Source organism: Micromys minutus (assembly GCF_963924665.1).
Source record: "Micromys minutus genome assembly, chromosome: 9".
In the NCBI taxonomy this organism is placed as follows: Eukaryota; Metazoa; Chordata; class Mammalia; order Rodentia; family Muridae; genus Micromys; species Micromys minutus.
The window spans coordinates 41,616,974-41,642,199 of record NC_137978.1 but is presented as its reverse complement, the minus strand read 5'-3'; the positions used below and the strand labels follow the sequence as shown (position 1 = coordinate 41,642,199).

At 37.6% G+C, this 25,226-nt stretch overlaps 1 protein-coding gene across 2 annotated transcripts in view; it reads left to right on the top strand.

The window, feature by feature from the left end:
* The window catches only part of ZMYM4 (zinc finger MYM-type containing 4), a 99,477-nt gene that overhangs the window by 66,354 nt on the left and 7,897 nt on the right, over nucleotides 1-25,226 (top strand). For both annotated transcript variants that reach the window (XM_080921565.1, XM_080921564.1), the window contains 10 exons: nucleotides 217-254; nucleotides 1,141-1,285; nucleotides 4,121-4,239; nucleotides 6,047-6,218; nucleotides 8,400-8,453; nucleotides 9,203-9,382; nucleotides 9,772-9,866; nucleotides 14,679-14,850; nucleotides 14,996-15,091; nucleotides 18,397-18,548. In XM_080921565.1, coding sequence (XP_080777691.1) covers nucleotides 217-254; nucleotides 1,141-1,285; nucleotides 4,121-4,239; nucleotides 6,047-6,218; nucleotides 8,400-8,453; nucleotides 9,203-9,382; nucleotides 9,772-9,866; nucleotides 14,679-14,850; nucleotides 14,996-15,091; nucleotides 18,397-18,548 — 1,223 coding nt within the window. The remainder of the gene's footprint in view (nucleotides 1-216; nucleotides 255-1,140; nucleotides 1,286-4,120; nucleotides 4,240-6,046; nucleotides 6,219-8,399; nucleotides 8,454-9,202; nucleotides 9,383-9,771; nucleotides 9,867-14,678; nucleotides 14,851-14,995; nucleotides 15,092-18,396; nucleotides 18,549-25,226) is intronic.

The window sequence follows — 25,226 nt, the reverse complement described above, 5'->3', positions numbered from 1 at the left end:
ATGTAGCTCCTGGCAGCTTGCAGCACCACCAATGTGCACCATGTTGTCTTCACAAGTTTCCCATCTTTTTTTCTTGTTTTATACTTTGAAGTTTACTGCTTGCTTTTACTGAATTAAGTGGAAAGTTACATATCATCATGACTAGTGTTTATAGGCTGATAATTGGCTTTAATACTGATGTTTAAATCCTAAATTTATGTTTGAATTTCTATTCAGGTGCAGTTCCAACAGTAACAGCAAAAATCATTGGGGATGTAAGTTAATTTGGTGTTATATTTTTCATGTATATGTATTACATATAGGTCTGAGCTAATATACTCTATTGAGGAGTAGAATTGTTGATGAATACAGTTTTTATTATCTGATCAGATCTTTTAGATCCTTTTATTTCTTCAAATGCTTGGTAGGTACCTTTATGTAATTAATTACTGAAGGTTTTTTAAAAAATTATGCATAACTAAAGTAAATGTACTAAGGCTGGTCATGTGATCTTAGAGACTGTTCTGGGGGATGTTAACACCCACACTTAGGCCTCATTCCCATTCCATACTAATCATATTGTATATTTTTTTCCCCATTTGATAATGTTAACTTGTCTTTTAAGTGAAGAATAAAGAAAAAAATAATGACCAAAACATGATGAAACAGTGATAATTCTTGAAAATATTCCTATTCTCTAGAGTAATTTTTATGTTTGATTTATTTTTAATTTTTTTGTGATGGTAAACTCTACCCCTGAATCGTAGTTTCAGCCTTCAAATTACTTTTGAGTGTTGGTAATATCCTCTAAGACTGTGTTGTGTTAGCCTCCAAGTCAGTCAGGAAATAACAGTTCTCATTTAAAACTCCGAATTATACTGATCATCAGTGTTTTCCAATAAGCTTATTGGTATTTTTCTTGATAAGCAAATATAGTAAGTACATCGAGTCAGTTGATAGTAATTAAAATATTCTTTGGTTACTATCAGTATTTCAGGCATATGATACATCTGGTTTATTTATTAGCATATTTACATGTTGGTTCTTCTATGTAATTTCCATGATATGTCTTTTAAATTTGAAATTCTTATAATTACCCAAAACATTTTAAAAATCCTTCGGTTTCTGAATTTTTTTTCTTTTTTCTTTTTTAAAAACTAGGCAAGTACTCAAACAGATGCACTGAAACTTCCACCTTCCCAGCCTCCAAGGCTTTTGAAGAACAAAGCTTTATTGTGCAAACCCATCACACAGACTAAAGCCACCTCATGTAAACCACATACTCAAAACAAAGAATGCCAGACAGGTATGTTTCTTGGGATCTGTTATTTTATTTAGGGCAAGAGGATGGAGCATCTGATTACTTGAGTACACTGTATCCTGTTTACATGGGTCTCCCAGTGTAGTTTGCACAGTTTGCCTATGAATAAGGTATTTCTCTATCTGAGACTTAATAACTTAGCTCAAATAAAAGTTAATTTATATTATACTATGAACACAGTTAACTTTTATTAATAACTAATGTTGTAGGCTTACTATAGGCTTTAGAATAATGTTGACAGGATTTGAATTCAGAGATGCATTAGTTTTTTAATGTGCTATTAAGTTTGTACAAATTAATATTATTTTCTCATTTGCGTATGTGTTCATTTAGTGGTATGTATGTAGATAGCGCGCTGCTTCTGGCATATAACACTCTATCTCTGTTCTCCAACGTAAAAAGTCAGTTGCATTGGTGGTGGTGGTTCAGACTTTTAATCCCAGCACTTGGGGCAGAGTCAGGTGCATCTCTGATTTTGAGGGGTCTACAGAGTGAGTTCTAGGACAGCAAAAAAACCTGTCTCAAAAAAAAAAGTCAGTTGCACTGAGGGTGGTGGTGCATACCTTCAGTCTTAACATATATGAGGAGGCATACAGAGCTCTGAGTTTTAGGCCAGCCTACTCTGCAGGTGTTCTATAAGTTACCTGAGGTAGAGTGATACTGATCCCAGTGGTTTTTGCCTGTCAATTTTTGGGTACAACCTTCATCTTGTGAATGGATTAGAGCACACACAGATCAGTAATCAGTAAAAGGTAATCAGTAATCCTCTAGTGAGAAAAGTTCAGGACATACCCCTCTTATAGAATCTTTGTTTTTACTATTTTATGTGTATGAGTACCCTGATTACATGTATATATGTGTATTGTGTGCATATACCTGGTCTGCGTGGGAGTCAAAAGGGCTTTGGATCCTCTCTGAAAGGAGTTAAGAGTCATTTGTGAGCTTTCATGTGGATATTGTGATTTGAGTCTGAGCAACAAGTGCTTTTAACAGGTAAACCAACTCTCCAGCCCCTCTTAGTGAGTTTTAAAAGCTTTAACTGGGAGTTGAGAGGACAGAGAAGTCTATTCATTCTTGACACAGCCAGTCAGAACTGAGCAGTTTTTTCAAGTTTTGCTAAGCTGAACTTTAGTGCTTAAACAGGTAGAAGTTTTAATACAGTCTTTGACAAAATATTTCTACTTGTATTTTACACCCAAGGCAGTTGCCCAAGAATTGCTCTTTTATAGTCTTCATCTTTCTGTTTGTCTGCTGTGTTTAGATAGCTTCTTTTGCTGCCAACTGTAAGTTCCAGAATTTTTAAACTAGAAAAGAATTCTGGATGCAAAGTTGTCATTCTGTAGGCTGTTGATTCTGAATAACATGTAAAACAAGTTAGCTGAGGTTAACCTCCTAAACTACTTAGGAGGTTCCTTTTGGTAGAGTTGAAGACTCATTCTTTGCCTTACTTGTATGGACATGCATGTTTCATGGTGAGCATATAGTAGTCAGAGGACAACTTAGTTGGTTCCTGGGAATTCTCATCATATATTTTGAAGTACCTTCTCATTATTTTCCACAACGGCTCTACATATAACACTCCTGCCAGGAGTGTTAGAGTCCCCCTTTCTCTGCTTACCAAGATTTTTTTTCTTCCTTTTTGATAGTAATCATTCTCAAAGGAATAAGATGACACTTTATTTTAATTTTTTAAATTTATTTTTATTTATGTGTTTGTGTACCTTCTTGCCTGTATATGCACCAAGTACATGCAAGTGCCAACAGAAGCCAGAAGAAGGCATTGAGTTCTCTGGAACTCAAGTTACATGCTGAGAACTAAACCCAGGTCTTTTGTAAGATCAGCAAGTGTACTTAACCTGCTGAGCTGTCTTATCTAGCCCTGTCATTATAATTTTGATAGGCATTTCTCTGGTGACCATTATTAACATTGAATTTTTTTATTGGCATAGTCACTGTCATTTTAATGCAATACCCAAGGGAGGTAATTTAAACAGAAATGTTTATTTAGCACCTAATTTTGGAGGTTATGTCACACAATGTTTGGGGATATAGTTTTTTGGGTTTTTTTTACCCTGTGGTGTGGTAACACAGATGTGAATATCTTTGTGAACCAGCAATTGATTTCTTCTTTACCAAGGACAGATCAACTGATCCTCTATACTTCCTGATAAGAGTTTGGTCTCTCACCCCTCCTAAAGGTTCTGCCATCAGTCACCCACACCATGTGGACAAAGTGAGAGCATTTGACCACTTACAAGTCAGGATTTTGTTTTTGTTTTTTGCTGTTTACTTGTTTGAATTTCTTCTGTATTCTAGATAATGATTTCTTGTCAGATATCTTGTTTGCAAATATTTTTGCCATTCTGTAACTTTTCTCTTAGCTCTCAGATTGATTCTGTATATAACATTTTGAATTTGGTATAGTGTCTCGGGCCAGTTGTATCTTGTTGCTTTTGTTCTTGGGGGTCATATCTTTAAAATAAAAACCTTTTCTCAGAACAGTATATGGAATAATTTTTTAAAATTATCTAATACTTTAATTATTTTGCTTGTCTTGCATTAAAATCTGACTGACTTTGAATTCTTTTTTTCTTTCCCTTCCAAATTTAGTTTTTTGAGACAGGGTTTCTCTGTGTAGCCCTGTCTGTCCTCACAATATAGACCAGGCTTGCCTAAAAGGGCAATCCATTTGTCTCTGGCTCCCAAGTGCTGGGATTAAAGATGTATAACCACTGCTTGGAGCAAATTCTCTTCTTTCAAGTTGGAATTTCACTAAGTTATTTCTAACCCATTTTTTTCTGTCTGTGCTTTTTTCATTAGAAGACACTCCAAGTGAGCCCCAGGTTATGGTGGTACCAGTCCCTGTGCCAGTGTTTGTTCCTATCCCTCTTCATCTTTACACCCAGTATACTCCTGTCCCCTTTGGGATTCCAGTTCCTGTGAGTAATCATTGAGAGATTAAATCTAATTTAGCTTGCATTTTTCTCATTTAAAATTTTACAGCTGTGTAATAAAATGTCATACTTGTTGGTAAAATATACCTAATTTTTGCTGGCTGCTGTCATACTGCCGTTGTTACTTATTTTAGAGAACGCAAACATTTTTCTTTACTCATACTTATCTTCTGAAAGAGTGTTAAGATGTAGCATGGTGTCTTACACCTGTAATCCCAGTACTTGTGAGGCTGAGGAAGGAGGATTTCTGTCCTCCTTGAAGGTCAGGCTGGACTACATAGTGTGCTCTAGGTCAGTCTTGGCTGCAGCGAATCTCTGCCTCAATGTAACCCAAACAAGGACTGGAGAGTCTGAGGACCTGGGATTGAGACATTTCACCCATATAGTGGCTCCCCTATTTGTAATTCCAGTTTCAGGAGATTTATTGCCTTCCTCTGACCTCTGTGGTCACTAGACATGTATGTGGTACACAAGACATACATGTAGGGAAAGTTCATACACATAAAGTAAGTCTGAAAGCAGTTAAAGAAAATGTTAGTTTTGAGATTATTCAAATAGAAAAGAAAAATCAAAACTGTATATGTTATAATTCTGAATTCTGGGCCAGAAAGGTGGTTGAATTGGTAGTGGTGCTTGGTGTCCAGCTTTGCTAGTCTGATAATCTGAATTCAATTAATAGAGTCTACATATAGGTAGAAGGATCAACTTCGTACATTGACCTCTGACTATGGCAAATACATACTAAAATATAACAATAGTACTAATATTAGTAATATTACTACTAATAATAATGACAAAATAAAAATTGAGTCCCAAACTGTAGCAGAGGTAAAAGAAGATTCTGTCATTATTTCTTACTTTCTTTTAAATATATTGACAGTTTTGAAATAAAATTGATTTTTATGTTGTAGGATTATGTCTAGAAAAGTACTTATTAGTTGTTTTTTCTTTTTTTTTATTATTATTCTTGATTTTCAGACAGTGTGACTAGGCACTTCTGGCTGGTTGCAGATTTAAAGTGTACTCTGTAGACCAGGCTGGCTTCAAACTTAGAGGTCCACCTGCCTCTGTCTTTCATGTGCTGGTATTAAAGATGTGTACCACCACCACCTGGCTTAGGTTTTTATTTTAATCATTCTAGTCTAATAAAAATGAACTACCAAGACTCATAATTCTTATCAATGAGAATATTCTTTCCTCCCCCTATTATTTTAGTACTTATATCATTACACAGGTTCTGAGAAGAAATCTATTGTATAAGAAACCCTTGAGCTGGAGAGATGGCTTAGTGGTTAAGAGTACTGACGGCTCTTCCAGAAGTCCCAAGTTCAAATCTCAGCAACCACATGGTGGCTCACAACCATTTTTAATGATGAGATCTGATGCCCTCTTCTGATGTGTCTGAAGACAGCTACAGTGTACTTATATATAAGAAACTCTTGGGCTGGCGAGATGGCACACTCAGCTTACTTCCTGTGCAAAAACCACTGAACTCTGAGTTCAGTGTCCAGCACTAATATAAAAGCCAGGCATAATTGAACACACCTATAATCCCAGTGTTTGGAAGTCAGAGATGGGGAGATTCCTGCCAGTCTAGCCAGTCTGCCATTTTTGTGTTCAGTGGCAGACCTTGTCTCATAAAAATAAGATAGTACGAAACTGAAGAAGATACCTCACACATACACACACAGACACACACAGACAGACACACACACACACACACACAGATACACACACACACACACAGACACACACGCACAGCATAAGAAACTTTCAGTCCTTGTTCTTTCAGATGCCTGTTCCCATGTTTATTCCATCCTCTATGGATAACGAAGAGAAAGCCACTGAGGGCATTGAAGACATTAAAGAGAAACTTGCCACGCATCCATTTGAAGAAGATCTCCTTGAGATGGCAGAAATGATTGCAGAAGATGAAGAGAAGGAGAAGACTTTATCTCAGGGAGGTTGGTGCAATCTTTAAAATAAATTGATTTTTGAGCTCACTTACAACACTGTTCATTTTCTTGTATCAGAAGTAATGCTAAGTTTTGTACTACTTTCGTATTTTATTATTATATTCAAACCTATGTTCCATGCCCAAGAATCCTTAATAACTAATGAACTGCATGCTGATGTTTGCTAAATAGAAGCATAGGACAGAAGCCCTGTTGTCTCAGTTACCTGTAGAGAAGGCAGATTCTATTAGTTTAGAATAAGGATGATGATAATAGATGTGTATTCATGTGTGTTTCTCACAGCCTAGACAAAGTCCTAGTGTATTGTGTGTTTTGCTCTATCTAGTCTTCATAACCACCCTGTGAAGGGAATATTGGTTACCTTATGTTTCTTACCTTGAAGTTGAATGCTAGTTTTGTATCGGTTATATAGCTGGGAAATGATAGCAGAATTTAGCCCCACAACACATAAGTAAACAAAACTTAACTGAACTATATTCCAGAAAGCTTTCTAACCTTAATTGTACCTTCCTCATTTGCGATTACAGGAAGAAGTAGAAAAAGCATAGTTGTCAAAATGTGAAACATAAAGTTGCTTTCATATGTCATATATGAACTAAGAATATTCCTTGTGTTTTTGAGCCAAATACCATTTTTCCCTTGTTTTATTCAGTTAGTGTTAGATTTTTAACAACTAGTGAGGTTTTGAAGATTTTGTTTGTTTTTAGTAGTAGTTATCTCAGGTGGCCCAAACTGGTCTTGAACTGCTGATCCTTCCAATCCCTGCTCCCCCCACTGCTATGATTATCATCGTGGTCCAGCATGTCCAGCTAGGTGGTGGGTTTGATTTTGCATAATAGGTAATTGGAAAAAATTGTCACCATTATTTCATATTAAGAAACAATGTGAACTTTGCTGTTACGTTGCCATCAGGTTTGGGTCTTTTAAGATTTGTGTTGCTTTTAATTATGTGCAGGTGTGTATGTTTATGTCTTATGTATTGGTTTGTGCACTTAAATGCAATGCTTGAAGAGGTCAGGAGCATCCCCTGCAGGTGGAGTTATAAGCATCTGTGAGCTGCCTAGTGTGGGTACTAGGATCAGTTTCTAGCTTCAGGGCATCTGCAAGAACATAATGTGCTCCTAACGGGCCAACACATTTGAAATTTGTACATAGTGTCACCTTAATGTCAGTATTTCTTACGTAGTTTCACTTTAATGTGTTAGCTTACAATCCTAACTCATTTGCTACTGAATGTCTTAGAATATAAGAATATTATCTCTGCTTGAACAGCTTTTAACTTCTGATAGTATATTTAATTTAAAAGTTGAGATAATTCATGATTTAAAAAAATTAAATTGGCCTTTTGTAGCCAGTGTGGTAACAAATACCCATTATTTTAACACTTGAGAGGGCGAGGCAAGAGATTGATATATTCAGTCTGAGCTGTAATGTTTTGTTAATGTAATACCAAAAATTAGTATCAAACGGGGCAGGGTGACTTTTCTATCACATTACTATTTAACATTCATTGGGTTCTCTAGTTTACAGATGGAGAACTTTGCTTTTGTACATTGAGTCAGAAAAGCTTTAGAAAATAAGCTAGCTTCAAGATAAACACTTGCAATCACTTTAAGTAAGATGAAATGGCTAAGAAATATGGGAAGGAGAAAAAGGATTTGGGACTGATTTTTTCTTTGATTTTTATTGAAAAAATCAAAAGCCAAAGGTTTTCTTAAGTAAGCTGAGAAAACATTCTTTTCTATGTTGACTTTCTGAACTTCATTTCAAATATCTTGCTCATCATTGCATTGTGTTATCAGCTCTGTGTGCTTGATGGTCACAAAACAATTACTTCTAAGTCTGATGGCCTTCAGAGGCAAGTGGAAAAGGCCTACTTGAGTGGAACAGTTTGTCAGTTTTGTATGGAAGTGTAATAGTATGAAAGGATTTCCAGTGGGAAGACAACACGGGGTGAAAACTTAAAGCCCTTTTTACTGTGGCTTCACATGGTGTCCAGAAAGGTTAACACTGATGACAATGTGAATGACCAAACTGCTTTTCAGTATCTGGTGTTTCAATATCTAATGGAGCAGGCCTTATGGAGAGAAGTCTGTGTGCCTAGAAGCCTGTTGAATAGTACTTACCAAGATGTCATTTTATTTGTGATTTGTTTTTTTTTTCCTTTAGAATCTCAAACTTCTGAACAAGAACTCTTTCTAGACACCAAGATATTTGAAAAAGGTTTGTAGTTATTAATATATTTTAGTTTTTAGAATTACTATTCTCTGCTAACAATAGAAACTCATAAGAGTTTGGGCTTAGTACTTTATAATTTTACCTAGTTTGTGAGGGACATGAATTGACTGTCATGCTGATTTGTAGTGCAAATAATAAAAAGTACCTCGGATATTTTAAAGTTTGAGATAATGCATTGTAGTGTTTACTAAGAATACGAATCTAATTCTGTGAAGCTGTTACTTGATTCATTGCCTTTTGTGTGTGTGTGTGTGTGTGTGTGTGTGTGTGTGTGTGTGTGTGTGTGTTGCTACCTCACAGAAGCATCCATGTCAGAAAACTGCACAAGTAAATGTAGCTATGGGTGTATGTGATTGATGTGTATTAAGGTTAGAAGACATCTTTGGGTATTTTTCCTCAGGCACCACACTGTCCTGAAACTAGCCAAATAGGCTAGTCTGGCTGTCCAGCAAATTCCAGGACTTCACCTGTTTCAGGTGCTGGGATTACATCCTGACATCATGCCTCTTTCTTTCTTCTTTAAATGGGTTGTGGGATCAATCTCAGATCCTCAGATCCTCTTGCTTACATAGGAAGAAATACTCTACTGGTGATGTTCTCTCTCCAACCACAGTTACTTTGTTAGTTGCGTCCTAATAATTATCTTCTAACCATATTTTGGATATTTTGGATGTAGGAGTTTAGGAGAGTTTCTAAATATGTCAAGAGAGCATGTTTGGTTTCTTCACTTTTAGACCAAGGAAGTACATATAGCGGTGATCTTGAGTCAGAGGCAGTATCAACGCCGCATAGCTGGGAAGAAGAGCTGAATCATTACGCCTTAAAGTCGAATGCTGTGCAAGATGCTGATTCAGAACTGAAACAGTTCTCAAAAGGGGAAACAGAACAGGATCTGGAGGCAGATTTTCCCTCAGGTTTGTATAGCTTAGACTACTGAAGGTCATCTATTTCAGAAGATGGGGAGGGCTCCAAGTTTGCTTTATTGAGCAGTTGTGAAGTGTTAGGGATTATTTGGGGCACAAGAGTTTTCTGCCTTTATAAATGTGAATATCTGTTACAAGGTTCTTGTAAGTGGTTATTTTATTGTTTGCAATTTTTAAAGTCCTTTTCAAAAGTAACCATTTTTGAAGTTCCCTTTCAAAAATGTTTTATTCATATGTTAAAATTCTTTGTTTATATTAAATATATGAGATGTTCTCTTATCACAGAGACTAGATTGATGATTACTAATACTTGTTTTCTGGTTTCTCTTTAAGTCTTTGTGTTATATACCTCACATTGTGCTTTCTGCTGGTTTTTACAGAATCTTTTGATCCACTTAATAAAGCACAGGGAATCCAGGCACGTTCTCGAACAAGACGAAGACACAGAGATGGCTTCCCCCAACCCAGACGACGAGTAAGCAAAAGCTTAATTTTATAATTTGTATTCTTCTATTTTAGCAGTATTTATTAGTTTTCTATTTACAAAGCTTTGTAGCAGCCCAAGTTACGTTTTCATTCTTTTTTTTTTTGCTTTTGTTTATTAGTGTTAAAAAACCATACCATTTATTACATATTTCTTTCAATCAGGATGTTTTCTTTGGTTTTGAAACTTACAAGCTTTGATTTATTACTTTAAAAAGTGTTGTAGTAAATATTAAAATGGATTGTTAGCCTTTTATCGGTCCCTGCAGTCTCACTCTGGGGACACCACTCTAGTGTAGAGCCAAGCACACTCATTCAGTCCCCACTCTTTTTTCTGTGTGCGTGGTTGCCTGTCTTTTCATAGCAGAACACCCAAAGCCTGTCAGTAAAGGCTGTCTCTGTTTCTTTTGCTTAAGGTTCTTGTGCTTTAGACATCACGTGACTCATAGCACTGGCCCCTTTTTACTTAGAAAATAAAATTTTCTCTTAGGCTGAAGCCTTAACCTTTTAATAGATTCCTGTCTCACGATGGGTGCCACATGTTGTGGTAAATATTTAAAGGATGGCTTAACCTTTTATTGACCTCTGCAGTCTCACTCTGTGGACTCCGTGCTAGAACGGAGTCCAGCACACACATTCAGTCCCCACACCACTTGCCACTCCAGGCCATCTCTAAGAACTCAGGCGCGGTCCACTCCACTCCACTGCCCTGTGCTTTTCTGTTCCCAGGTGGATATGACTGTCCCAGCATGTTCCATTTCTCCATGCCCAGCACAGACATGACTCCAAACCAAACCTGATAGATTATCAAACAGGTTTATAAAATTCTCCATCCACAAACCCCCTCTACACAATAAGATTACATCCAATGGACAAAGATACAAACTGCCCTTCTATATGAGATAAAAAGACCTATAGAAACCTTTAAAAATATTCATATCTACCTATTGCCAATTAAGTCCACCTGGATCTAGATCCTCCTCCCAAGTTTATCTTGATTCTTTTATGAATCTCTCCTTGCCTCCTGCCTTTCTCTCTCCTGTTCAATCATGTATCGCCTTAACATAAATCTACAAAAAAACTTGTATAGGGGCCTAGATAGATAGGTCAGTGTTAAAGAACACTTGTTGCTCTTCCAGAAGACAGTTCACAACTGTCTGTTATTTCAGTCCCAGAGGATCTGGATGTCATCTTCTGGTCTCCACAGGCATTGCATAAACATATATGCAGGCAGAATACCCATATATAAACATAAAATAAAACTGACAGGGGTACTTTTATTTTTTTTATAATCTTTTTTAATGGGCCAGTGAGATGGTCTTAGAGAGTGCTTATTCCCCAGCTTCGTAACCTCAGTTTGAGCCTTGGGACACACATAGTGAAAGGAGAAATATGACTCCTGTATGTTGTCTTCTGAACTTAGACATACTTAAATCATAGCATGTGCAGGCCCTAATTTGTCCACATGCATATATTAACATGCTCATACACGTAAGTTTAAGGTAGATTAATAATCCAGAAACTGGAAAAATGACTCAGTAGTTAAGAGCTCCTATTATTCTTGCAGAGGACCTGCTACCCCAGGGTATCCAGTACTCTCTTCTGGATTCCAGGGACATCTTCACAGACCTGAACTTAGCCACCCATACATACTATTAAAAGCAATCTAAGGTTTTTAGTCCCAGCACTTGGGAGGCAGAGGTAAGAGGATCTCTGAGTTTAAGGCTAACCTGATTTACAAATACAGTTCCAGGACAGCCACAGTTACACAAAGAAACCCTGTCTTGAAAAACAAATAGAAATAAAACAAAACGAAAAAAAATCTAAATTCTGTTTAAAGTCTAAATTTGGCTAATCTTGCAAGTTCTAATAAAAAGTTAACTTTCATATAGGCTGTTTTTCATGTTAGAAGGGTTTTTCCAAAAGATAACAAAGAGGAAGAGTCAGTGAGACGGCTCAGTGAGTTAAGGCACTTGCTGCCTAGCCCAGATTCAGTCTGTCCTTCCTTCTCTCCAGTTGCCAATAATCCTGAGCGCGCGAGCACACACACACACACACACACACACACACACACACACACATCTTTTTCTATTGAACACCGTTTTCACACAATATATTTTTATCATCTTCCCCCCTCCTATTTCTCGCAACCACACAACAGAATGAATGTTCACAAACAAAACAACAAAAGGGAAATTAAAATAAACAAGCAAAAGACCAAGCAAAACAAAAATAATCAAAGCAAGTATTTTTAAAAGCCTACAAAAATACTATTGAGGTTTTTTTTTTTTTGTGTGTGTGTGTGTGTGTTGGCCAAATGCCCCTTAGCATACAGCCTGACCTAAAGTGTGATTGATATACTCAGGGAGACTCCATTGGAGAAAACTGGGTTTTTCCTTTGCCAATGGGTTTCAATTACAGAGTACCTTCTTAGTGATGGGACCCTATGTGTTCTTCTCCCTCTCAGGGGTGGGACCCCCATCTGGCTTGAACCTGTACAGGTATTGTGTAGGTTCCTATCGTCTCTGTGAGCTCATGTTAGGCCTGTTGTGTCTTCCTTAGACTCATACATCACTTGTGCCTCTTGTGTTAAAAAAGAATAACCTTTTTAAAAACAGCCTCAAGTTTTTATAATTGAGTTTCAGTTGTATTTAAGCTCATAAGTTCTAAATACTTTTGGTGAGTTTTGACAAATGATCCCTGTGCAACCACTGCTAACCATGAACAATTAAATCGTATGAAAATTTCTTAGTCTTATCTACAGATGTTGACAGTAGCCAGTCTGTTATATAAATTGGAAAATGGTTCTGTTTGACATTACTGAAATTGCAGATGAATAGTATTATACAGTATTGTCTTCCTAGTTTAGCTTTTCTGACAGCAGAGAGCCTTTGGGGTTCATCCATCCTTTTTGTTTCTGAGCAACATGCATAAAAACAGACCAAAATTTGTGTTGCTGCCTAAGAAGTGATGCAAATTTGGACTATCTAGAGAGTTGTTAGGATCACTCTAGTGTGTACATTTTCACACAGACATATGCTTTCTTTTTTCTTGAGGAATAATATTTAGAAATAAAGTTACTAGGTTTTATGCTAGGTATATTTTTAACTTTATAAAAACTACCACACTGGGTGTTCTGTTTTACATTTCTAAAAGCAGTGTAATATAGTCTGTAATCACCATGATATTTGCTAGCACTATGATATCTGCCATGTGTGGATTTTAACCTGTCTCATAGATTGTGGGTTTTTTTTTTTTTTTTTTTTTTTTTTTTGTTTGCTTTGCTCCTGGTGATAAAAGGTTAGTAAACATGTTTTTATAGGCATATTTGTGAACCATCTTTGGCAGGATATCTTAGTCTTTGCACACATCCATTTTGGGATGCATGGTGAATTGTGGTTGTCAATGACTTCTACTCCTTTTTTTTTTATTTGTTAGTTTTGTTTGTGTATTTTTTTAAGAATGGGATATTCTTTTATTTTATTTATTTATTTTTTTTTGTGTGTGTGTGTGTATGGGGGGGTGGTTGCCTTGGAAATCAACAGTATTTCTGCTTCTGCCTTCCAAAAGCTGAGATTACACATATAATCTCAATGATAAACCTGTATATTTTTTAACATAGGCATAATACCTTTATTCAATCAGGAGTTTTCTCGTATGACTCATTCCTTAATTCCTTTGTTGACTTTATTGCAGAGTTTGAAGTTGAACCCAAGGGTGGTTAGACACTAGACAAGCTCTTTATCACTAGGCTGCATTCCTGTTTTGCTTTTTCTTTCCTTTTTTGAGACAAGGTCTCAATAGAACCCAGGTTAGCCCCAACTGTTCCACATAGGCATGGCTGACTTCACCTGACTGAGGAGATCAGGCTGGCCTCAAGATTGTAAGAATCTGCCTGCCTCTGCCTTCCCAGTGCTGAGATTACAGGCATGTGCCATCATGGCTAGTCTTGAATATTTTTAAGACAGAAAGTGTAGGTTGTAGTTCTTAGGCTTTTTATTTCTGTTCCCTCCCTCCCTCCCTCCTTCCCTCCCTCCCTCCCTCCCTCCCTCCCACCCTCCTTTCCTTCCTTCCTACTTTACTGGGGCTAGTGCCCTGGGCTGCACTCATGCTGGGCACATGTTCTGCCCGAGTTGCACAACAGTGCTCTTTCACTTTTGCAAAAGCTTGTCAGTACTTTGGACATCTGCATCTATAGTACTTCCTCACAGGGTTTTATGATTTTCACTTAATATTTTAGGATTTTCCAATTGTAGCTGTAATTTCTTCCTTGTTCTATGTAATATTTACAGGTATACCAGTTATGATTTGGGAAGAATATTTCTAGTATTGGCTTTAAATCTGATCCTTGTGTGAAGGATTTATGGAGGCCTATTTATAGCTCGGAATATAACCTATTCAAGAGGGCTAATAACAGAACACATGATAATGGTTATATCTCAGTTTCTTAAATATTGGTAATTACTGTAGTAATTTCTTTTTCATATAAATTAGATTAATAAGTTTTTGGAGATTTGAGAAAGGGTCCTGTATATCCTTTAGACTGGCCTTGAACTTTCTATGGAGCTGAGAATGATCTTGAACTTTCCTGATTCTCTCACCTCCACGTCCCAAGTACTGGAACAGGTGTGCAGTGCCACACCTAAATGAACAAGATTATTTAAAAAAACATTTCAGCCCTGAACTCTGAATCTTTATAATTAAAATTTTTTTACTCAACAATTATTCTCTTTGTATTTGTGAAAATTTGGACTTTGAAAATTTCAAAGTAAGTTTAATAGGTTGAATTTTGGAATTCTCACAGGGGAGGAAGAAGTCTGTAGTACCTGTGGAGCCCAGGAGTCTTATTCAAGGAGCCTTGCAAGGGTGTTCAGTGTCTGGAATGACGCTGAAGTATATGTATGGGGTGAATGCCTGGAAGAACTGGGTTCAATGGAAAAATGCCAAGGACGAACAAGGAGATCTAAAGTGTGGGGGTAAGTACTCAGTATACATTGTGTTCCGATGTGTGGATATAAGAAATAGAATCAAAGTTATAAATGTATTCAAAGACGATTGGAAATTGGTTTTACACAATCCCACTTGATTCTTGTTATTTACCTGTCTCATTTGCCTCATCAGCAGGGGAACATGCCTCTGCTAGTCCCTGTTCAGACTCCTTAGGAGGTGCTCAAGACCAGACACTCTCTCAAGAATCCTCAGAGCAAGGCTGTAAAGGTAAAATTTACTTCTGTCTCTTTGCTCTAAGTTATTTTTAATATTGGATTTTAATGTTTTTGTGTGTCTGAATATTTTGCTTATATGTATATATGTAGAACATGTCATGCCCGGTGCATGCAGAAGCCAGAAAGAGGGCATTGGATCTGCTAGAAATAGTACTATAGGCAGTTATGAACCACCATGTGGGTGCTGAGACGAGAACCTGCATCCTCTAGAGGAGCAGTCAGTGTTCTTAACCACTGAACCATCTCTCCAGCCCCTAATAATATTGTTGATTTAAGTTTGTGACCAAATGTGGCTAGGTGTGCTAATCTCAGCACTACAAAGAGGATCAAGAGTTCAGCTGCACAGTGAGGTCAAGTCCTCCCAAAAGAGAAAGGGTGCTGAATTGAGTTTTAAAATTTAAGATTTTGAGTCTTAAGAAAGTGATTAATTTTATATCCCCAGTTGTAAAGATGTTACTATGCATGCAACTGATACTGAGTTTATAAAGCACATATAATTAATTTTAATTTTAAGCATATAAATAATTCTAGTGTGTCTGTATAATAAACTGTATTAAACTGTAAGGATTTTATGATATTTTGGATACAAAAAATACCAAGAAAAACTTGCTACTTCTATAGAAATAATCCCTGCCATTGAAATCCGTATGGCTTTAGAAAATTTTTAAGATATATTTTATGTGTGTTTGTGTTTTGCCTGCATTTATGTATATGCACCACCTGCATGCCTGGTGGCTGAGGAGGTCAGAAGCGAAGGTCATATCCCCTGGAACTAGAGTTATAGATGCTGTGAGTTACCATTTAGGTACTAGAAAACTAAATCCAGGCCCTCTGCAAGAGCAACAATTGCTCCTTTCTGCTAAGTCATCTCTCTAGCGTCAAGATCCATAATGTCTTTTAATGTTTGTTTTATTTCAGTGTTTAACCATTTGGAGTCAAATAATAATAACACTCATGTACTATATGACTTTTTCTTTTAGACTTTCAGAAGTTTTCACTTTTCATTGATTTCATATGCTAATCTAGACTGTTTTTGTATTTTGTTTTTTATTACTTTGTCTTGTATACCAGGAGAGTTAGTATGGATGAAGTGGGGTGTTGCTTGTTGTTGTTGTTGTTGTTTGTTTTTTAATAAAAGAGAGTTTAACTTGGGGCTTACCATTTTAGAGGGTCAGAGTCCATGACCATCACCGCAGGCAATATGGTGGTGGCAGGCAGGCATGGGTATTTAGAAAGCCTGTTCCTGGTTACATACTTTGTCCAACAAGACTGCATCCTCTAATGCTTCTTAAACAGTACTACCAAATGGGGACCAAATATTCAAATATAACATGTAAGGACTGTTCTCATTCAAACCACCACATTCTACCCCTGGTCTCTATAGGCTTGTAGCCATGCCATCATCCAAAATGCATTCAGTCCAACTTGAAAAGTCCTGTGGTCTTTCAGTCTCAGCCCTCTTTCAAATTCTAGAGTCTTCTGAGACTCAAGACAGTCTCTTAAATGTAATCTGTAAAATCAAAAAGCAAATTATATACTTCTGATGTACATTGACAAATAATATTTATTAATGTTTCAAAGGGAAAGAAAGGGGGCACTGAGGATATACTGGACCAAAGCAAGACTAAAACCCAGCAGGGCAAACTTTGAATCCAATAGTTCTGTCTGATGTCAAATGGTTTTGATGTCTCCACCCTTCCAGCTTTATTTGCATCAATACACATTCCTCTTTCCCAGGGTAATTTCATTTCCTATCTGTAGTTATAACGGCTCTGGCATTCTTGAACATCTTGCATGTTCAGTGCAATCCAGGCTTTACTTTCATAGCTTTACAAAATGGCCTCTCTGGTCCTTCAGGAAAGGACTCCCCTTCCACATGCCTGACCTAAGCTTCTCTCCTTAACAGCCGAGGAAATCACAGCCTTCACTCCTGTGTCCTTTATGACTCGAAAGCCAGAACTACATGAACAACACTTCCAAGGCCTGCTGTTTGCTTGGGATGGAGCTTGGCCACCTTGACTCACATTTGCATAAGCTTTCATTTCTTGCTCTTTGTTTATATGTTTTGGTTTGGGCTTGAGATTTTCCAACTATACATTTTCTCTTTCAAGTAGGTGACTTATCAGGTTTTGGCTTTTATTGCTAGTAGTCTGCTGGCCTTGGAGTTCCCAGTTCTGATCAGAGCAGGTGGTTGGTTGATACTTTGTGCTGTGATGACTCATAGTCTCTATAAATCAAGTATTAACCTTTGTGTTCTAAAGGGTATGTAAATGCTCTCTTCTTGGGAGGTTGTGCTTGTAACCATTTCCCTGTTGTATAGCTTTCTTCATTGAGAAAACAGAGAAAATCAGGTGCAATTTATCTGTAGTTCCTGTATCTTCAGCTATTTGGAGGCAAAGGAATGAAGATTATTTGTGTTTACAAGTTCCATACTAGCCTTGGCAACTTAGACCCAAACTTAAAACAAAGTGTGAGTGGTATATGGTTAGGAATGAAAGTGGAGTGGTGGCTGGGCCGTGGTGACACACACCTTTAACCCTAGCACTTGGGAGGCAGAGACAGGCAGGAGGATGGATCTCTGAGTTCGAACTAACCGGGTCTACAGAGCAGGGCAGCCAGGGATACACAGAGAAACCCTATCTCAAAAAAAAAAAAAAAAAAAAAAGAGAGAGGGAGAAAGAGAAAAGATGAGTGGGACTATCACAGCAAGACTTGGTAATCTAAAACAATGTTACCAGTCTGTGTTCTCTTGTTCTCTCTGTCTCCCTCTCCTCACTATGTAGCCCTGGCTGTGTACACAGGCTGGACTTGAACTCAAAAGAGATCTGCCTGGTTCTTCCTCTCAGTGCTGGGGTTTTACTTTCTTAGAGTCCTAGTTAAACACGACTTCTGTCACACATAATGCCTGTTATACCATATGCAGTAAACCGTCTTTATTTCTCTACTGGAAAAACAGGATATGTTTTTTGGTTTTCTTTTTTCTGTTTATTTTTGTTTTTTGTTTTGTTTTGTTTTGTTTGTTTTTGTTTTTGTTTTTGTTTTTGTTTTTTTTTTTTGCTTTTTTAATTCTGCACAGGGTTTTTTGGGTAGTCCACGTTAGCCTAGTCCTCAGAATCCTCCTGCTTCAGCATCTTGAGAACTTGGACTTATGGGTGTGTGCTGTCATAATTTGTTTACAATGTCTTTGTGATCCAATACAGTGTTTAGGGCACAGTGGTATTGGTGTTGATTCAGTCAACAGTAGTCTTACTGTTTTTTAAGGTTAATGTTTCAGATGTGTTTTCTCCTTTTTCACAGTCCGCTCTATGAAACTGAAGGAAGATATTCTATCCTGCACTTATTCTGAGTTGAGTTTGGGCTTATGCCAGTTTATCCAAGAGGTGCGGAGACCAAATGGTGAAAAGTATGACCCAGACAGCATCTTATACCTGTGCCTTGGAATTCAGCAGGTACCAATTTCAGTAACTTACATATCTGATTGTGGTTTCGTCATATGAGTGAACTTCTGAATTAAGTTGAAAACGAATGTATATTGTCATTTAGTTTTGCTTTAAACTTTTTTTTTTTAGTGAACAACTGCCTCAATTTAAACTGAGAACATTGGTAGAATAAGAGACATGGGGGTCATGTATTTAACAGGTACACAGACAAAAGGCATGTAAATAGCAGTCTACCTAGAAGCAGCTGTGACTGTCTGCACGTTATAAATGTTCTATATGCACTTTTGAAGTACAAAGTAAAATGATAAATCCATGGATGCTTTTATTTGCAGCAGTCAGTTATTCATAAGAATGCTACAGGTAAGAGTCTTAGCAGCTAGAGGCAGTGCACACTTCCTACAGCAATTTGAAGATAGCATTTAAGAATGATTTCTCATTTTTTCCCTAATTTTTATTTAGAAAATTTTTATCCACTATCTCTTCAAAATTTGTGTACAGCTAAGATTGGTTTGGTTCATGCTTCTATAATTCTAGTACTGGAGATGCTGAGGCAGTAGGATTACAAATTTGGGAGCAATTAACATAGTCATAAATCAAAAGTCACCCATTACAGTTAAGTTCTGACATGTTTGTTAGTTACTGGATATAGTTAGTACTCACCAAGTGTGAGTGTTCATAGAGGGTGATCATAAAATTGAGCATATCATTTAACCAATCGGGTTATTTACAAGTTAGAATGTGGATATGGTAGTGTATGCTGCAATCTCAAGGTTCAAGGATGGCCTAGACTACATGGGGAGATTCCATTTAAAACAAAGTATCATATGTATTACTATATAATGACATAGTGACATGAATTTATAACATGGAATAAAATGTACAATGCTAATTGTCTTGGGTGGTACTAATCTGACTGTTCTTTAAGCAAGATGGGTGTTTTCATTTTTGTTTTTAGTTACGAAAGTAAATGCCAAGTTGGGTAGCACATACCTATTATCCCAGCACTCAGGAGGTAGAGAGGCAAGAGGATCTCTCTGAGTTCAAGGCCAATGTTGTCTATGTAGCTAACTTTAGGACAATCAGTACTACATAGACCTGTCTCAAAAAAAGCCAAAAGTAAGTAGCTTGTAGTCTGGAGAGATGGCTTAGCAATTAAGAACACTGACTGCTCTACCACAGGTTCTTAGTTTCTTCCTAGGCACACGTGCTTGCCTTTTGCCCACAGGAATCGGAAGAGGAGGTCTGGTAAATCCCCAGGAACTGGAGTTATATAGACAGTTGACAATTGTGAGCTGCCATTTAGGCTCTGGGAACTGAATCCAGGTCTACTGCAAGAACATCAATTGTTCTTAACTGCTGAACCATCTCTAGCTCTTCGTCAATCATTTTTGCTTTGCTTTACTATGTGTGCCTATGCTTCTGTTTATCTGAGAGAAAATGGGAGAGACCTATACTGCATTAATATATAATTTTTTATGTTTCTCTGCTTTAAATAAATTTAGAGGAATGAGATGCTGTTTGTAAAGCATCTGCTATGGAAGCAATTCCTGAGATTTGGTCCCTAGGAACCCAGCAGGCTTGAAGCTAAATTATGTATATCAGGCTGGCCTCAAAGTTCCCATGATCCTTTCTTCTTTCTTAAGAAAGAAAGAAAGAGAAAGGAAGAAAGAAGGAAAGAAAGAAGGAAGGAAGGACGGACGAGGGAGGGAGGGAGGGAAGAGGAGAAAGATGTGAGAGGGAGGGAGACATTAAAAATAATCTAGAGGACATCCTTCGCAGAGGAGGGGATATTAAAGGATATATTTTACTGAAATAAACAAGTTGTATGGACCCTATTGTGCTAAATAAAAACTAAGTGAAGCAGGACAGGGTGGGCGATGGGGTGAAGGTGGGGTCAGGGCAGATACGGCTTGGTGGATGGATAAAACACTTGCTTAACAAGCCTAAGAACCTCAGTTTGAATCCCCAGTACCTCAGTCCAGGAGAGGCATGGCCAGATGGGCCTGAAATCCTAGCACTGGATTGTGGCGACATGCAGACCCTTGGAATTTGATGATAAGTCAGTCTAATTGAAACATCATGTTTCAGACTCAGTGAGATCCTATCTCAAGGGAATAAAGCAGAGTAATGCAGGGACATACCTGACATCCAGGGCATACATGTACACACCCACACATGTATACACATACACACATATCCCTCTCTCCCAATCTCTTTAAGATAGATAGACATACACACACACACACACACACACACACACACACACACAGAGAGAGAGAGAGAGAGAGAGAGAGAGAGAGAGAGAGAGAGAGAGAGAGAGAGAGAGAGCGAGCAAAGCAAAAATGATGAACAAGGAGCTGGAGAGATGATTCAGTGGTTAAGATCACTGGCTGCTCTTCCAGAGGTCCTGAGTTCAATTCCCAGCAACCACATGGTGGCTCACAACCATCTGCAATGAGATCTGATTCCTTCTTCTGGTGTATCTGAAGTGTACTCACATACATAAAATAAATAAATACATCTTTAAAAAAAATTGATGTTCTTGCAGTAGACCTGGACTCAGTTCCCAGCACCTAAATGGCAGTATCTACAAATTCACATTGCAGATCAAGTGTAATTATTTCTTTGAGCCTTTAGAATTTCCTTATGGTGCAGATGTTAAGAACAATTGATTTGGGCTGGAGAGATGGCTCAGTGGTTAAGAGCACTGACTGCTCTTCCAAAGGTGCTGAGTTCAAATCCCAGCAACCACATGGTGGCTCATAACCATCTGTAATGAGATATAATGCCTTCTTCTGGTGTGTCTGAAGATAGCTACAGTGTACTCAGATACATAAAAGAGAATAAATAAATGTAAAAAAAAATGAGAACATTTGTGTTTGCCTTTCTATACTGGGCATATTTCAGTTAGCATAATATTTTCTGAGTCTATCCATGTTATTTACTTAAAATGCCCGCATACTCTTTTAAAGGGTGATAGTATTGCATTGTATATGGGTACCACCTGCTGTCTCAGCTGTTTATGCATATTATATTAGTTAACTTTTCTTTTCTTACAATCTTATTTTTAAAAGAGTGATACATGTACAGATTTTTAAAAACATTTTGGCATAAAACTATATAAATATATTTTTGTCAATACTTGATTTTTTTAAAAAAGTTTGATAGTATGCATTGAAATCTTACTAGTTACCATAAGCATAAACTACATGTAAAACAAAACGTAACATGGAAATAGTCAAAGTTGGTTGTATATAGATTAAACATAATGATTTTTAAATACCAAAATTTGCCACAAGGCTATCTTCTTAGCTCTTGAGTTATTATGATTTAAGGTCTATGTGTGCCCCACTCTGAGTGGGTGCTATACACTTGTTGGTTTTTTGTTTTTGTTTTTTTCCTATGAAGGACTACTTTTTAGCTTTTCTTCTTTTCTTTCTTTTTTTTTTTTTTTTTTTTTTTTTTTTGAGCTTCATATGATCTGTGAGTTGTTTCTTGGGTATTCAGAGCTTTCTGGGGTTAGTATCCAATTATCAGTGTCTGCATATTATGTCTGCTCTTTTTGTGACTGGGTTATCTCACTCAGGATGATATTCTCTAGATGCATCCATTTTCCTAGGAATGTCATAAAGTCATTGGTTCTAATAGCTGAGTAGTACTCCATTGTGTAAATGTACCACAATTTTTGTATCTATTCATCTACTGAAGGACATCTGGGTTCTTTCCAGCTTCTGGCTGTTATAAATAAGGCTGCTATGAATATGGTGGAGCATGTGTCCTTGTATATTGGAGCATCTCTGGGGTATTAGTTAACTTTTCTTATCACTGTGACAACATAGCTGACAGCAGTAATTTTGCAGGAAAGTTTATATTGGCACACTTCAGAGTCTGCAGTCTCTGTGATAAAGTGTGGTAGTGGGAGCTTATGGCTTCTTTTCACCCTGACCCCTTAGACAGTTCCGTTTAGAAACTGGGCCAAGGGTGTTAAAAACCAAAGGTCTGCCTGGTCGGCCGCATGTCCCACAACCTCCCAAACAGTACCCATCAGCTGTTGGCCATATTTCCAGACACACAAGTGTATGGGAACATTTCACATTCAGATTTAACACACACTGGTTGGCTTCATATTTCAGTTGTTGTAGGTAATGTTGGAGTGAACCTAGACTACTAACAGTAGGCTGGAGAGGAGACTCAGTCATGGAAGTACTTGCTGTATGAGTATGAAAACCTGAGTTTAGATCCTCAGAACCCATGTAAAGCTGGCATGGTGTCTGCCTGTACCTCTCAGCACTGGGGAGGGGGGTAGGCCCTGACATACATAATAGAATCAGTGCATTTCAGATTCCTCAAGAGCTCTTTTCACAAAATAAAAGGTAAGAGATTGAGTAAGGAAACTTACCCAGGATTGATATCTCATCTGGATGTTCAGGATGCTCAGGGCATCCTGAGACTGGAGTGGCAGGTGGTTGTGAATGGCCATGTGAGAACTCTCTGCAAGAGCAGTGAGAGCTGAGCCCTCTCTTCAGCCTGCATAGAGATAGTTTGAGATTACTACTTAGATCTACAGCGATTTGTTGCCTTATCGGCAGTATACAGAATCATGTCCATTTATTCTATTTAATGCAAATTAAAACATAATTTGCATTAAATATATTTTAAAAATACATTTAAAAAATTAGTTTACTTTGTGGTATGCACATGCACACACACACACACACACACACACACACACACACACACACACACATACACACACGGTAGAGGGGCAAAGCCAAACTCATTCTTTTTGTAGAGCAATGTATGCTCTTAACTGCTGGGCTGATCTCTAGTCCAAGTATTTTAATCTTTATGATTTTTTTTATAAATGGATGTTTGTTTGATTTTTAACTTCCTACTTGGGTTGTTCATTACTCTTTCAAAGAAAAAGAACTGTGTTGTCTATATCCCACAGCATGCTGAGCTCACATGTTGGCTCTAACCACTTGTTTCTTGTAAGTGCATGTATGGTATTTGAACCTGTTATCTGAAAGGAGAGGTAATGTTGAACTCTATTTCCTGTGATTTTTCTCTGGCATAGTTCTAGTTCAGGCTTTCAACACAGTGTTGAATAGGAGTGGCAAGGACTAACATTCATAACTCATTCCTTACCCAGGATGGAGACTTCTTCAAAACCGTGCATTTCATATGTATTAATATATTTAAAAATGTATACTTGGTAAGATTAAACTATCCTACATTTTACTGGTAGTTGGATTTGTTAGCTGAGTTTTAAAGTCTGTCTCCTATTTTTTTAACTTGGGAAAATGACTTTGTTAAAAGGACAAAAACAGAGACTAGTGGCTAGAGAGATGGCTCAGTGGTTAAGAGCACTGACTCTTCTTCCAGGGATCCTGAGTTCAATTCCCAGCAAACACATGGTAGCTCACAACCATCTCTAATGGGATCTGATGCCGTCTTCTGGTATGTTTGAAGACAGCTACAGTGTACTCATCTGTAATAAATAATTAAATATATAGACCCTTAAAAAAAACGGAGGCTAGAGGTTGAGTTCAGTGGTCAGTGCTAGGATTAAGTGTGAGTTCCTCCTTCACCACCACCTGGCTATCTCTTATTCTGTGATATTTCTAATATTTGACCCTTTCAGGTTAGGGTTACTGGTACATACCTTTAATCCCAGGACTGAAAGGCAGGCAGAGTTCTGTGAGTTCCCAGTATGTTATACATATTGAGTTATGGGAAATTAGCCAGGGCTATAGAGAAAGACCCTTTCTCCCCTACCTACTCTCCCAAAAAACAAGGATTATTTAAGATGTAGTTCCAAGTGTTAAAGAGCTGTGATTGTCCTAAGGTTCTTTTTCCTTCTTAGTGTCTACTTATATTTTTATTTTATGCATATGGGTTTTTTCTGTTTGTTTGATTGTTTTTAAGATTTATGTATGTGAGTGCATGTACACCTTCATGTCAGAGGAGAGCAATCAGATCCCATTTCAGATGGCTGTGAGCCGTCATGTGGTTGCTGGGACCTAAACTCAAGACCTGGAAGAGCAATCAGTTCTGTTAAACTGCTGAGCCATCTCTCCAGTCCTGCATATGGGTTTTTTGCTTGCATGTGTAACTGTGAGGGGGCCCAGACAGGAGTGTCAAATCCCCAGAATTGGGGTTATAGCTATTAACCACTATGTGGGTGTCAGGTTCTCTGCAAGGCCAACTCTCTACCCCCACCCCATATGCTTTTATTTTATTATTTTACTTTTATGTGTATGGATATTTTGCCCATGAAGGTGTCAGTGTACCTTGTACATGTGTGGTACCCAGAGAAGATAAAAGATATTGGGTTCCCTGGAACTTGAGTGTCAACAGTTGTGAACAACCATGTGGATTCTAGAAACCAAACACAGGTCTTCTGGGTGAGAAGTCAGTGCTTTAACCACTTAAGCCAAGCCTCTAGTACCACTTCCAACCCCATCCCCCAAGCCCTTAAAGTTGAGTTTGTATTGTTTCAGGAGAATTTTAGTGTAAGTAGTGTGGTAGACAGAAGCCCAGCAAGCACATTGTAAACACATTGTACATATCAGAATAGGACAGTTCTGAAGTATGCATTGATCAGAGTTATCAAAGTAAAAAATTCTTATTTAGAAAGTTAGTTTATGTCTTTTAGGTGTGTGTGTATGTGTGTGTGTGTCTGAG